Below are 15,171 nucleotides of genomic sequence, written 5' to 3' on the forward strand. Positions count from 1 at the left end.
AAGAGATGTCGGGGAAGAGAGGGATCATGAGGGGTGAGTAATTAGAGAAAGCGCTTAAATTTCTTCTTCTTCCTCCTCTTCCATCTCCTCATCATGTCAATCCTACTCTTACGGTGTCCTCTCTTCTACTTTACACTTTCAGCATAGGGGGAAGAGAGGGATCGTGAGGAGTGAGTAGCTACAGAAAGAGTAAAATTTCTCCTTCCACACTTCATTCTTCTCGTCATCATGTCAATCCTACTCTTACAGTGTCCTCTCTTCTATTTCACACTTTCAGCAAAGGGGGATCATGAGGAGTGAGTAGCTACAGAAACTAAAATTTCTTCCTCCTACACTTCCTTCTTCTCATCATATCAATCCTATTCTTACGGTGTCCTCTCTTCTACTTCACACTTTCAGCATGGGAGGACCACAACCCTTTCTAGAGAAGACTAACAACCAATTAAGAGACTAAGAGACCCTGGAGAAGGAAACTGAGGAAAAGATAGCAACCACAACCCTTCCTACAGAAGACCAGAAACCAATTGAGACACACCTGAGGAAGCAATTGAAGGAAGAATAGCGAGAAGACGAAGTGATACGGAGGGATAACATTATGGTACAGAACTGCAGAGAATGGGAGTCACAGAAGAAGGAACAAAATAACTGGACGAGACTCGTGTATGTTGCCAATCACTCATTCTAAAGGAAAGGCGAAGGAAGGAGGAAATCATGCCTATATCACACACACACACACAAAAAAAAAAAAAAAAAAAATGCATGCACATCTTTCTCATCCGGTACAAGGGACAGAAAAAAAAAAAAAACTGGAGGAGGAGATTGTATATGTTGCCAATCCTTCATTCTCCAGAACAGGCGAAGGAAGGAGGAAATCATGCCTATATTACACAAAAAAGAATAAAAACATCATGCACGTCTTACTCCTCCTCCTCCTATCCTACTCATCCGGTACAAGGGGATAGAAAAAAGCTAGAGGAGACTCGTGTATGTTATCGATCACTCACTCTAAAGAAAAGGTGAAGGAAGGAGGAAGTCATGCCTATAATACATAAAAAAAAAACATCATGCACATCTTACTCCTCCTCCTCCTCCTTCCATCCTACTCACCCGGTTCAGGTCACAGCCAGCGAGGGAGGTGGCAGCGGAAGTGAGGTGGCCCTTGACGGTGAGGGGCGCCCGGAAGGTGGTGGTGCCAGTCAGATACCCAGGCTTGTCCACCAGCAACACTTGGCTCATGTTGATGTTGTTGATGATAGGCGTTGTCAGGTGATCTGTTGGGAAAGTGTTGCTCTTGTCTCAGTGGTCGTATTATTTAGCTCAATCATGCTTTTTGTGAAGGTTACTTGGGTTCTTCTGGATCTTAGTGATAGTTTAACAAGGGAGGAGGAGGAGGAGGAGGAGGAGGAGGAGGTGGTGATGGTATGTTACAAGGAATTTTCACGATTTTGGTGATCGTTTAACAAGAGTTCCGTATGATCTTCTGAAAAGCGTACAAGAACGGAAGTGAATAGGTAACAGTAAGAGAAGATGGATGATAAATAAAGAAGAAAACGTGAAGAAATAATGGAAAAAAGTATTAAAAAAAGGAAACGGAGATGACTTATGAGGGGAATAAATGAAAATGCAAATAAAGAGAAAAATAAAGAACTTAACAAAAAAAAAGTGGAAAAAAAGGAAGTATAAACAAGAGAGAAATACAGATGGAAGAACAGAGGGCAAAGAAACAAGAGGAAAAGAGGAAAAGAAAGCAAGAAAATTCAAGAAGGAAAAAAATTAAAGAAACAGAGGAAAAGAGAAAATATAGGAAAAAAAATCAAGAGGGAAAAAAAGAAGGAAGAGCAAAGAGCAAAAGCAATAAGACCAAATTAACACTCGCAGGAACTAACCGATCGTGGCGGAGGCAAAGGTATAGTGTGCCCGGATGGTCTGGTCGCCGGTCTTGGTAAACACTTGACTGGCAAACTCCCTCAGGTCACGGCCGTTGATGGAGGCAGCGTCCAGGTTACCCCGCACATACACGGGGCCCAGGAAGGTCTTGGTGCCCGTGATAACTCCTGTGTAATTCCTCGGCACCACCTTAGAAGAGGAGAGAAGGTGAAAGATAAAAGAACACAAGAAAAAAAGAGGCGAAATAATAAATGGTAATGAAATAACTTACTACACATCCTCCCTCTCCCAACACTCACATTGCGCAGGTGGCTGACGAAGTGTTTGCCGTTGACAGTGTGCACGGTGAGGGAGTTGTCGAAGGTGACGGAGCCGGTGACGTGCAGGTGGCCCGTCATCTCCTGGAAAGTGCCTGGCGGGGAGGTCTTGAGCAGCGCGCGGGACAGCAAATTGTTGACATCCACCCCGTCCAGCGTGCCGCTCACATTGAGGTGAACCACTGCAGACGGGTGTCATTCATTGGTTTAGAGGTGAAAAGGTACCCACTGGGGTGTCTGTGTGTGTGTCTGTGTGTATGTGTGTGTGTAAGAGAGAGAGAGAGAGAGAGAGAGAGAGAGAGAGAGAGAGAGAGAGAGAGATATCACCTGTGGAATTATGTGCCAGGTGGAGGGTGTGGGGGCCCCTGATGGTGGCGTTCTGGTCCCGCAGCACCAGCTGACGTGCCGCCACCTCCACTTGCTGACCGTTGAGGGAGGCCACGGTCAGGTCTCCTGCCAGGTTCACATGCGTGGCCACAGTCTTGCCGATGAAGTTGAGGTGGCCTGGGGAGGGAAGCTGTGCTGATGAACTGGCAACGCTGTACATTAACTGACTTTCAGTTCAGTTTGGGAATGTACACTATGCTGTTGTCCATTTCTAGTTAGCAATAACTCACTTATTTCAAGAATATAATTTTTTTTTCCCGGTAAGTGCACCTTCCTCTGCCATACGATAATGAAACACGGCAAATAGTTTCCCGTAGACCTTTGCACCATGTGTAACCTCTGTGATGGTGTGTTGGTAACTTAAAGCTACTACACTTGTTTATACACCATTAATAAATGCAATTACTAATAAAGTACTGTGCTATCAAGACTAGCAGCATCTCACTGGTGTGCTGTAGGGTGCGGTCCAGCCGCATGAAGTCGGTGAGCGGGTCCAGACCGTTAAGTGTGCCAGACAGGTCCAGATAACCAACAGTCACGCGGCCGCCCACCTGCACAGAGAGACACCCCATAGTTCAAGAGAGGTGTGACTCATTTGGCAACAAACTTACCCAGTTTGCTAAGGTACTGACCCATTTCGTTTTTACTCCTTGGCACCGATTCAGCTGTTATAAATTATCCTGCCTCAGTTCCTTTCATATAAATTCTTCAATGAACGTCTGACAATTAACTTCCTAGAATGCCTCAAAATTACCACGCTCTCAAGCAGGCCCAGCTATCGCTCCTCGCTATGCAAGGTTTCCTGCACGATCGCACTACCACACTCTTCAGATTACATAAATATTCAAGCAGAACCATTACACTACGGCGCTCCCAACGTGACCTAAAGTAAGGCGCCTCACGAACCATGGGGCTATCAATGGTCTGGTCTCCGTGCAAGCTGAGTACCGTCCTGTTCAGAGCCACCACGTCCACGCCGTTCACGGTGGAGCCAACACCCAGCCGCAGATCTCCCTGCACCACCACCGGCCCCTGCAGCATGAACAGTGAGGAGTGTTGAGAAAGTACTTAACATTAACTTGAGGAAAACTGTCTCACTTTAATATGTTACTGGACCTCGCAGGCACGAGATTTTGAGTTTATTTTCGTGATTGAAGTAAGTTTCCTTTAATGACATCAGTAAAGAGAATAACATTTTTTAGGCTTGTAATGAACGAGCAACTATAGAATTTAGTTATGGAGGATTCCTAAAAATTGGATACAGACCATGTTCAATTAGTGAATTATGGTCTCACAGCCACCAACTCCACCATCTTCGACCACAGGACTCACCATGAACTCGTAAGTGCCAGATATCTCCTGTGATGTGTTGTAAGTGAGGAAGTCAGTCATCTGCAGGCCATTCAGACTGCTGCCTGTCACCTCATCCCTGATGACGAACGGACACGCAGGTTTAGAACCTCAGACTCTTCACGTTTAACATTGGAAACATGGATGAATTTTTGTATCTTTAGTATTCCCAATGAAGACGAACACCAGGTAATTAGTAGAAAATACCAATTAATACCGAGACCCATAAGTATGGATATGATATGATTACAAGGATGAACAATCATGTCACTTCTTTTTCACATCTCTTCTTCCATCCTTTCCTTTGACTTATGTATTTGCATTAGTTATATCTCAAAAGCTTTCTTTCCATCTCCATCCTTTCCTTCTCTCTCAACTTCCACTCTTGCTTCCTCTTTACTTCTGAATTACCAACTCTACTTACAGGAACTCAGCACGGGCAAGGGTAACGGGCCCCTCCACCACCTGCGGCACCGACTTCCGCCAATACCGATCCTCTATGCCCTCCAGCGGGAGATCGTTGATTTTTGTGGCGGTGATGTCTCCAGAGCACTGCAGTGAGAGGCTATGGCGTTAGAAATCAAGCGAATAAAATCTTCACCCTACCCCACACACATATATTCACATAAAAATGGCGAAACCTAATCTAACAATACAGACTCAATCCAACTCTCCAGCTACCAGCCACGCCCTCCCAACGCCACGCCTCATACACGCCCCTCCGGTCCGTTCCTGCACCTACCGTGAGGGGCTGGTTGAAGGTGACGGGATCGGGTACCATCAGCACCCCGATGTTGGCCACGTTGTCCAGGAGGCGCGAGATGTCCACGTTGTTGATCGTCATGCCCTCGTCCACCAGCACACCAGAAGGTCCCGTCACGGTCACAGTGTTGGCAAACCTAACTCGACCTAGGGAGGCGAGCGTATCCTTAGCACAGTAAGGAAGCAACTCCTAGCCAAGGCATGCAATAATTCATGGCCAAGACTCACACAGCGCCTCGCAGACCAAGACACACAGCACCTCATGGCTAAGACCCACCTCGGATGGTCTGTGTGGTGTCGACAAGCACCACATCTTCACTCAGGTTCAGGCCATTGATGTTGTCACTGACTACGGCGTGCGAGACAAAGGCCGAGGTGAAGATAAACCTGGAGAGGACCTGCTTGTGTGGAGACTGGCGGTCCAGCAGATCCCGCCACTTCACCCCGTTGACCACAGGCACACGCATATTTCCAGTGACCCTCAGGGGTTTCATGTATCTCACTGGACCTGTGGGAGAGGAACTTACAGGATATAGGAAAATATACTGAATGTGCCATGTACCTCACTAGACCTATTAAATGTATCTTGCGGGTGGCGCAGTGGATAAGGTGCATGGTGAGCGTGGGCCCGGGCAGACGTCCACGCCTAGGTTCGAATCCCACCACATACCGCTTTGAAGCCATGCCATTTGTCAAGTGGTTTAAAGTTACCTACATGTCACCATGATACTCAGGTTCTAGGTGGTTACACTAAAGATGCGCTTTGGTGGTAATATGAGCCTTAATATGGGTACCAATATAAATAAAATTGCCTACGCCACTAATGAGCAGAAGCTGAACAGCGCTTCCCACATATACCCTTCAAGTATGCCTACAGGCGCTATCAAGCGCTATAGGCCATAACAAAAAAAAAAAAAATAGATCTGTGAGAAATGCCTAGGGTAACAAGAAGCATATAAAAAAGACTCACTGAAGGTGCCAGTCACCAAAGATTATTTATAATGAAGGAAAGTGTCTTGAAACTTACTTTTGAAAAACCACTAACAGAATGTCGCAGACTTCTCCAGCATTATTACTGGTAGTAATAACACTATCTTTTTTTTTTCACGATGTACAAACTAATACACAGAAAAGAAGAAAACAGATTAAGTAACATATCGTGCTTCACCTCGCAGGACGAAATCCCCCGTGGTCTTCACCGTGTTGGCGTCCAAGTGCCTCAGGTCCACGCCGTTGAGTGACATCACGTCCACGTTGCCAGCCACATGCACGTCCCTCAGAGTGACGCCGCCGCTAATCGTCTGCGTCTCTGCCACGTCTGTATACACCACCCGCTGTGCCAGGTCCCGCAGCGACACCTGGAGAAGGAGAGATGGCAAGGAATATGATGAGTAACAAAATAGAATAACAGGAGAAGGGATGAAGAGAGGTAGGTAAGTAGGAGAGGGAGAAATTGCGGCCACAAGAACGCAAAATAGTGGTGGTAGTGGTGAGGATAGAAAATTAAGGAAAAGAATGGCAGTCTAATGTTATTGTTGCTATTCACTTCTAAAACTTTAGCTAAGTACGTATCATGGATCTTAGGCACGACAAGAACGTTTCCCAGTATTGACTTCGATTGATTAATTTACATATTTCAATGCGAGTCCTACTACTAATCTCCTCCCACCTATCACTACACTCCGAGAACAAACCCATCCTTTTTCATAAATATCGTGACTAAACTATTACGCCCTCATGATACCCAGACCTGACCTCTCCTGCCTCACACTGACTTCCTCCTGTCCTTGTCATATTTAGAACTGACCTCTGCTAGTCATACCGACTAAACTCCCACAATCCTTACTCCCTCAGAACTGATCCCTCCCGCTTCCTTTCAAGCTAAATTCTACCACCCGCCCGATACTCACCCCGTTGACGAGGCGCGCGTTGACCCCGCCCACCACCAGCAGATTCTTGATTGTCTTGGGGCCGAGGAAGGTGACGGAGGAGCCTCTTTTCACCAGGGAGGAGATGGGGATGCCGTTGATGGTGAAGTTCTGGGTGGCGGTGGGGTGAGGCAATATGCTCCCATCAATACTCAGGTTCTTGTATTTGTGTTGGCCCGTCACCACCTGATGCCGGGCGCTCTGCCGCATGAAATCTGAGGAGAGAGGGATGAAGTTTTGAGGGATAAGGAGAGGGCGATGTGTCATACAGGCTTCAGGACAGATGATACTCAAGGAAGATCGACCCCAGTACAAATGAGGCTCAGGACGTTTGGTGCTCGAGATACTTACTACCTTGGTTCTACTTTACACTATAGACCATAACCTTGGTGATGCAGCATGTAGATCCAAACACAGCAATGTAATGTTCACCAAGTCATCCATCTGCTTACTCAACCACATCCACGCATCCACTCAACCACTCCACGTTTCATTGATCCATCCGCTCGTCCACCCATTCATTCATTCACCTGCTTAACGTCTACCTACCCAGCAACACATCCACTCATCCATACACCCGACCATCCATCCACCTATCCATACTTTCATTTACCTATCCATCCCCCAGTGACACGCCCATCCATCCACACACCTACCTATAACCCATTCCTCTATCCTTCCATCTATCCAGTCATCTCACTCACTCACTCACCCTCACCCATTCACCTATCCATCTAAGCAACAATTCACCCATCCACAAGTCATTCAATCAGCCAATCTACCTACTTATCCCCATCCAACTTTACATAAGAAACATAAGATAAGAAATTTAAGAAAACTACAAGTGTCATTCCAGCCCTATATGAACAAAACCACGCAATTCCACATATCATCCTCATCCATAAATTTGTCTAATCTTTCAAAGCTCCCTATTGACTCAGCACCAACAACATGATTCCTGTTACAGCACCATTTCCTTCCCATTTCTTTCCTAAACCTGTATTTCTCAAACTTTATCTCATTACTTCTGGTCTTATCATGGCTACTGATCCGAAGAACTTTGCTCGTGTCCCCTTTGTTATAACCCTATACCACTTTATATATACTTTTATCAGGTCCCCTCTTAACCTGCATTTCTATAAGGGATGCAAATTTAATATCTTCTTACCTTACACTCAAACTCTCTCACACTCGTTCTCTCGCGCTCGCTCCTCCTCCTCCTCCTCCTCTTCAGTACCCACCTGCCGTAAGTATCCCGTTGATAGTGGCACGGGCGGGGCGGGTAGTGACTGTGCGGGCAGTGAGAATGTCTATGGCAAGGCTGGCGTTGATCTGCTGGTCCACCCCCATCATAAGAACAGTTTGCTCCGCCTTCGTCATGTCGAGATCGTTAAGCTGTGCCAGGAGGTCGGACGAGGGTTGGTGGTGGTGGTGTAGAGGCACGAGGATTAGGAGAGGCCAGAGGGGACAGAAAGGAGGGTTGTAGCAAAGGGAAGATGGTTGGGAGAGGTATATGGAGATGTGTTAAGGACAGGTTGATAAAGGGAAGAGATAAAGGATAGGAGAATGGGAAGAGAGAGAGAGAGAGAGAGAGAGAGAGAGAGAGAGAGAGAGAGAGAGAGAGAGAGAGAGAGAATGATCAGTTATAACACTCGTACTTGAGAGGGCATTACCATATTGACTCTGAAAATTAATTCATCGTACTTCTATAATAAACTATGAAACCTAAGAATATTTATTTTTTGTATATTTTCATGAGCAAGAAGTAGTGAAACATCCTCTTATATTTCTGCTTCCGTTCATAGAAAGGAGTACAGTACTGCGATGGTGTGGTGACTTAGTAAGGAGAACAGACCAGGAACGCATTAGAAGAACCACGAGGAAAACAGTTGAGGGAAGAAGATCGAAGGCATGACAGAGTGAGATAGAGGGATGGAAGAGTGAGGTGGAGGATTGGAATTGGAGTAGAGATGCAAAGAATGAGAGGCAGAGAGAATAATACAAGGGACAGAAATAACTGGAGGAGACTCGTGCGTGGCGCCAACCCTTTACTCGACGAAGACAGAAAAGTATAGTGCAAGTAGAGCGCGACTAAAAACTAGCATATATCCTTCCTTCCTTCATTCATTCATTAATTAATTCATTCCTTTCTTCCCACAGTGGCTGACACCTCACCTTGCCTATCCTGAGGGTGCCGATGTGGGCCGTGTCAACCTGCAGCGCGCGACTCACTACGGGCCCAGGGAAGCTCTGGTCCTCCGAGAAGTACAAGATTCTGTTGGAACTGTCCACCACGTCCTTGACAGCAACCTGGAGGGACACCACGGTAAGAAACAGCACACGAGTCACCAATACTCCGCTAACGCCTGTCTCACGCTCTCTTGGGACCATCATTGCCAGAGAAATGTAAGGTGTGATTCATTGGTCATGTTAGTGTATGGCTGGAGACTGAACCCCTGGCTGGTCTTGTATGGTAAATGCGAGTCAGGCACATCACTTAATCTCAGCTAATTCCCAAGGCTCAATTTCATTTTGGTCCACCTTCTCTGTGCTCTCAAAACAACTATAGTCAACCACACAAGTAGAAATCATCCGCACAATTCTACGGTCACTAGATAGTCATCCACCAACTCTCCCCACTCCTCTATCCCCACAAACCCATCTCAGCCCAGTCCTCTCTGGAAGCTCACCTCGAGTGCATCGATTTGTGATTTCAAGGCGGAGGAGGAGCCGAGAACAGCAAAGTCCCTCTGAGGCACCTGGATGACGAGTGGTTGAGTGAAGGTGGTGGTGCCAGTTACAGTCACTCCCTGGGCGAAGGTGATGGGACCCTGCCACACCTACGGGAAAGAGAAAGGGACGTTTACTGGAGAGAAGGCAAAACTGATCGTGCTGTGTGGTGAGAGTCATAGCTTAACTCCTTCAGTGCCATGACGCGTTTTCATATTCATTCTGATTACTATTTGGTGATTTTGTACAGCTTCAGAAACTTGTGTGGGGATTAAACTAGTGAAAACTGTTGCCATCAATATTCTGACCTCCATAGACCATTCCTAATGTCAATAAAATGGCAAAATCGTACACAAATCTTAAAGTAAAAATGTGTCCCAGTACTAAAGGGATTAAAATAGTGAAGACTGTAGCCACTAATCTTCTGACCTCCATAGATCCTTCCTAATGTCAATAAAATGGTCAAATCGTACGTAAATATCAAAGTAAAATTACGTCCCAGTAGTAAAGGGGTAAAAGTAAATTCATGTCCACATCACTATCACACACTCACAATCCACACACACTCAGTCACACTCACTCAGCCCCTCCCCCGCCACACACCTGCGTCCCGTCAGCAGTCATGACGGGCCGCTTGGCGAGGTCGTCCTTGAGGCGCGCGATGTCGTGTCTCCGCGCCTCCACAGCAGTACCCAGGTCCTCCAGGCACGCCAGCAGGTCGTCAGCGCGCATCACCGACTTCACTGTTAGGAGAATGACAGCTTTTTATTTATCTACTTATTCATTGATCTATTTCTTTCTTTCTTTCTTTATTTATTTATTTATCTATTTATTTTAGAAAGTGAGGGAAGAAGTGGAGAGGTGGAGAGATGGAGAAGGGAGAGGGGAGGGGAAAGAGTAAAGAGAAAGAAAAGGAAGAGAAGAGAAGGAAAAGAGAGAGGAGAGAGGGAGAGGAAGAAGGAAGAGAAGGGAAAAGGGAGAGGGAGAAGGAAAGGGGGGAGAAGGAGAAAGGGAAAAGGGAGAGGGGAGAGAGAGAAAAGGGAAAGGATAGAGGCAGAAGAAGGAGAGGCAGAGGGAGGGAGGTCAGTTTTTCCGTATGTTTTTTTCAGTCATCACGGTTATTCATCCAGTCATATTTACGTAATCTCTACACGTCTTTCTTCCCTTCTCTTTACCGATCTATCTCTATATATCTCACTCTACCATCTTGCACTACCCATTCCTCTATTCCAATCACCCTTCACTCTCCAGCCTCCCCAGTACATCCTCGTCAGGTTTCCCAATGGCCCTCTCACCAAGCTTCCTCTCTGACAACCCGAGGCGCCGTCCCTGCAGTACGTGGGTTCTTGTGGCGACATCTAAGCACAGGTAGACAACAAAGTGGTCCTGCCCTACGCTGAACGTCTGCAGGTTGGACAGGGAGTGGCAGGAAGTTCTTTCCACGAAGTTGACAGAGTAGTGGCCCGTCAGATCGTCGGTGTAGAAAATGAGGATGCTCTGAATATACGAAACGGGACGCGGTTAGGTTAAGATTAGTGAGATATGGGAATTTTTTTACCTAAGAATTGTGTATTTATTCCCAGTCACTGTGCCTTGGTAGAAAGTAATGCGGAAAGCAAGATGACGTTGAATTAAGGTTACAAGTAAATTTTCAGAGAAAGGAAGATGTTAACTCTACAGGGTCACAATTGTCAGTCTGTAGTGCTGTACTGAACAAAATTATTCTGGGGATACCGAAATGGACAAGGTTATGTTAAGGCTATGACCAGAATGTAAATTTCCAGCTTAGAATGGTGTTAGTCTATACGTCTAGTCTTATTTACTGGCGGTGGTGCTTTGATAGAGGAGGCTACTATGAGGCCACGGCAGTAGGAAACAAATTGGTAGAACTGTTTGAAGAAAAGTATAAGCAACTCCCAGCCAAAGTTGACTCGATATAAAGAAGATAGATTTTCATTGTCTTCAGGTAGAAAAAGAAAACAAATACAAGTTTTCTTGACCTCCTAAATCATTGGATATTCGAGACTGAAGAACTTAAAACTAATCAACAAAACCTGACAGTTAACAAGACCTGATGGCTTTACGATCCTTCCCCAACCATGCCGCCGCCAACCGTCCTACCTGGTAAGCGAGGCAGAGGACGTTCTCCATGTTGGCCAGGGACACCACGACGAAGGAGGTGCTTGAGTCCACTGGTGGAGATTCGAGTGTCTGCCATTCCTGCAGCTGGTCCCCTGCGGCAGGATGCAACGTTCAAGGGGCAAAGTGATACTCAAGACAATAAGACTATCAATCACTAGCAAGTCATCCGCTGCTGTCCCTACCATCAGTAACACTAAGGATAAAATGGGTTATCTTGAGTCACATTTGAATAAGAGCAAAAGTTGGTTCTCAAACTGAGTGGTAGATGAATGGAAGAGACTCGGTAATTAGGTTGCTAATATATCGATTCAAAACTCATGGATTAGGATAAGTGGGAACAGATTGGAATATTTTATAAAGAAACTGGCACGTGTGAGACTGATGGCTTGTTACAACTTCCACTATTTACCTATGTATTATGTTCTTAGCTTACTACTAGACACCACCCCTTACTCTCCCACCAGTACTCACAGTTCCACCAGTAGATGATCGGTTGGGCGCCGGTGCTGAGGACTGCCAGGTACAGATTGTTGTCCTGAAGGTTTCGGAACTGCAGGGCGGCTTGGACTTTTAGGCCGTGCACCTCCTGAAGCAGCCGCACCGCCACCGCCCATGGTTCCGCCTTCACGTTGAACTGGTACACCTGCAGCTTCTCCTGGTATTCCTTCTGCGACCCATCCTGCAGTCACCACACAGCTTCACTCACCATTGTTATGCAAGCTATGCACCACATAATCGCTAACTCTTTTCCCACTTGCTTATTCCATTTTTCATCTCTATATATTTTTTTCCCCGAACAACATTTCCTATCGTGTAAAGTGATGTCCTATCATTTGTCCTGTACACCATGTTGTCTAAGTACCTGTCCCAAACCCCATATCCTAATTTGTGTCCTGACAATAACAGCCTTGTCCTTACTCCGCCTTTCCTGTGCGTATGTCCTATTTTGTTCTCACTACCATGTCCTATTCTGTCATATACACTAATTCTTATACCGTTCCAAACACATCATGTCCTATTTCGCTCTAAGAACCGCATTCTGAGACACTTCTGCGCCGCACCCGCACCTCCACTATTTCAAAAGTCTGTAATTTAAGTTACCAGGATTTATAACTTTGACTTAAGGGTGTTTTTACGGTTCAAGTGCCAAACGAACACAATTTCTACATCATTAACAGAAGAAACAGTCAAGAACCAGGCTAATCATCTAAGTGATCTCCGGAAACAGTTGTGGTGTGAGGAATAAAGTGTTTCTGAATACGTGCCAAGAAGTGTCGTGCTCTTTTTTATCCCCTATGCACCATGTCCTCTCTCCCCTCCCGTGCGCCTCTCACCTGCACAGTCATACCGAACACAATATAGTAGATGTGGTCGTCGTCGTCGTAGAAACCCGTGATGGCAGTGACTCCCTTGGTCCTCAGCTCCACGTCCTCCATTTGGTCAAACAGTTTCTTTCTTTCCAGCCTGTATATCCTGGAATCGTTGAGAGAGAGAGAGAGAGGAGTTCCATCACACTTAAAGGAACTATGAAGCATGACTGGATATATAAACCCTGATGGAAAGGGTAAAAGCACAAGCCTTCCATCTTCTTATTCAACTAAAACCCACATGGTATAAATAAAAAAAATAAAAAAAAACTACATCCTGCCATTCACTCAACCACCAAACTAAACCACCCATTCCCAATATCTAAGCACTTAACCCCTTCAGTACCATGACGCGTTTCCATATTCATTCTGCTTACTATTTTGGGATTCTATACAGCCTTAAAAACTTTTGCTGGGGGATTACGATAGAGAAGACTGTGGCCATTAATCTTCTGACCTCCATTGACTCTTCCTAATGTCAATAAAATGGTTTAATTTGTACACTTGATCTCTAGGTAAAAATGTGTCCCAATACTGAAGGGATTAGTCCATCCATCCATTTCCACATTTTAACATCTACCCACCACCACCACCAGCACCCTCACTCACCCGCACATCTACCCATATTTATTCATCCACAGAAACATTCACCCTTTCGTCCACCTACCCATTCCACTTCATTAACTTGCCCATTCACCCATACAGATATCTACAACCCTCTCATCCATCCATTCCTCCATTTATCCATACATCAGTGGATCTATCCATCCACACATCCCTCCATACATACACCCATTGACTTGCCCATCCATTTACTCAAGAATTCATCCACATGCCAATTCACCCACCCATCCACGCATCCCATTCACCCTTCCACGTACCAATTCACTCACCCATCCACCTTTCCATTCAAAAACCAATCAATCCACCTATCTGCTTACCCACCTCCGCTTACTTTCATCTTTCATCCAGAGAGAGAGAGAGAGAGAGAGAGAGAGAGAGAGAGAGAGAGCCGCCGTGATACAGTGGAACCATGCGCGCTTTGGGGTCTGAGGGGTCTCCAAGCGCACGGGTTCGAATCCTGTCCACGGTCGGAGTTTAGGTTGGGCTTCTTCATTCGGGGCAACGGTTTCCTAGCGGGTGGGCTTTGAGATAGGAGGTACCCTAAACAGTATCCCCTTTAGCCCAGAAATTTCCGTGAAAAGCCCACATGGTATAAATAAAAAAAAAAAAAAAAAAACAGAGACAGACAGACACAGAGAGAGACAGAGACTGACAGACAGACAGAAAGACCCAGACAGACAGACAGAAAAAGAGACTAAAGATTGAGAGAGAGAGAGAGAGAGAGAGAGAGAGAGAGAGAGAGAGAGAGAGAGAGATTATGAATGGTAACTTGCCCCTCCTCTCTCAACCCCACGCCCTCCAGAGTACTCACGTGGAGTCGTGCTGCTTCTCTCCGATCACCAGGTATAACTTGTCTACGGCACAAATAAAATGCAGGGCGCCCAGCTCATGCACCTTCAGGGTCGGCGCCTCTCGTACCTCCAAATCGACTTGGTTTATGCAGCGAACCTGGACAGAGTTAGGGAAGCCGAAGACTATCCAGAGCATTCCTTGGTGCACCACAGCCTGGGGGAGGGATGCAGTGGAGGCGAGTCATGGGTGGATGGAGGACGCTGAGAATGACTTGATTTGTGTTAAGGCGCCGCAACATATCGGTGTCACATGGAGCAAGGACGGTGGGCAAGAACAAGGGTCTTCTATAAAGGTATCAGTGGTTACGATACTCTACTGTCTCTTGTTCGGGATATTTTTTGCCACCCGTGAAGCAAAGCAGCCCATTCCCTCCCTGGTATACTAACACTTCGCTAATTACTACGTACAACTCTTCCTGCATCTCGTTTCAGTCGCCCTATCTTCTATCACATTTCTATTACTCTAGCCATTCCACTCTATCACTCTTATCTTAAAACGTTTTATTCTCTCACAAGGACACTCAAAAGATTCCAAAAATTCTCATACGGCTCTCTCCCATTGATAGAGTGACGAACCTGCTAAACTCTCACTAAAATCATGCAAACAGTCTAGAAAACGTCAGCTACTATCATTACGGCTAGAAGCAAGCACAAGACGCCGAGGTGTTTGGCAATACGGCGTCAGACACTCACTGTTATTTGAGTGACGGGAGAGTGCGAGGGCTCCAGCTGAATACCAATCTCTCGCACTACCAGCCCGCGCAACTCCACCAGCAGCTGTCTCTGGTTGCTGCACGAAGGAGAACAACACAATGGAGAACGTTAA

At 46.1% G+C, this 15,171-nt stretch overlaps 1 protein-coding gene across 1 annotated transcript in view; it reads right to left on the minus strand.

Annotated features, from left to right (window-relative positions):
- LOC123511606 overlaps nt 1-15,171 on the minus strand; it is a 30,595-nt gene that overhangs the window by 12,997 nt on the left and 2,427 nt on the right. Inside the window, 22 exon segments of the mRNA XM_045267632.1 lie at nt 1,108-1,271; nt 1,887-2,076; nt 2,187-2,386; nt 2,532-2,708; nt 3,037-3,142; nt 3,498-3,623; nt 3,924-4,020; nt 4,366-4,493; nt 4,684-4,850; nt 4,981-5,211; nt 5,872-6,061; nt 6,614-6,846; nt 7,873-8,026; nt 8,807-8,941; nt 9,322-9,471; nt 9,965-10,104; nt 10,657-10,858; nt 11,483-11,595; nt 11,975-12,182; nt 12,838-12,976; nt 14,306-14,499; nt 15,039-15,135. Of these exon segments, the coding sequence (XP_045123567.1) occupies nt 1,108-1,271; nt 1,887-2,076; nt 2,187-2,386; nt 2,532-2,708; nt 3,037-3,142; nt 3,498-3,623; nt 3,924-4,020; nt 4,366-4,493; nt 4,684-4,850; nt 4,981-5,211; nt 5,872-6,061; nt 6,614-6,846; nt 7,873-8,026; nt 8,807-8,941; nt 9,322-9,471; nt 9,965-10,104; nt 10,657-10,858; nt 11,483-11,595; nt 11,975-12,182; nt 12,838-12,976; nt 14,306-14,499; nt 15,039-15,135 (3,541 nt within the window).

The sequence above is a fragment of the Portunus trituberculatus genome, chromosome 31, assembly GCF_017591435.1.
Source record: "Portunus trituberculatus isolate SZX2019 chromosome 31, ASM1759143v1, whole genome shotgun sequence".
NCBI classification, from domain to species: Eukaryota; Metazoa; Arthropoda; class Malacostraca; order Decapoda; family Portunidae; genus Portunus; species Portunus trituberculatus.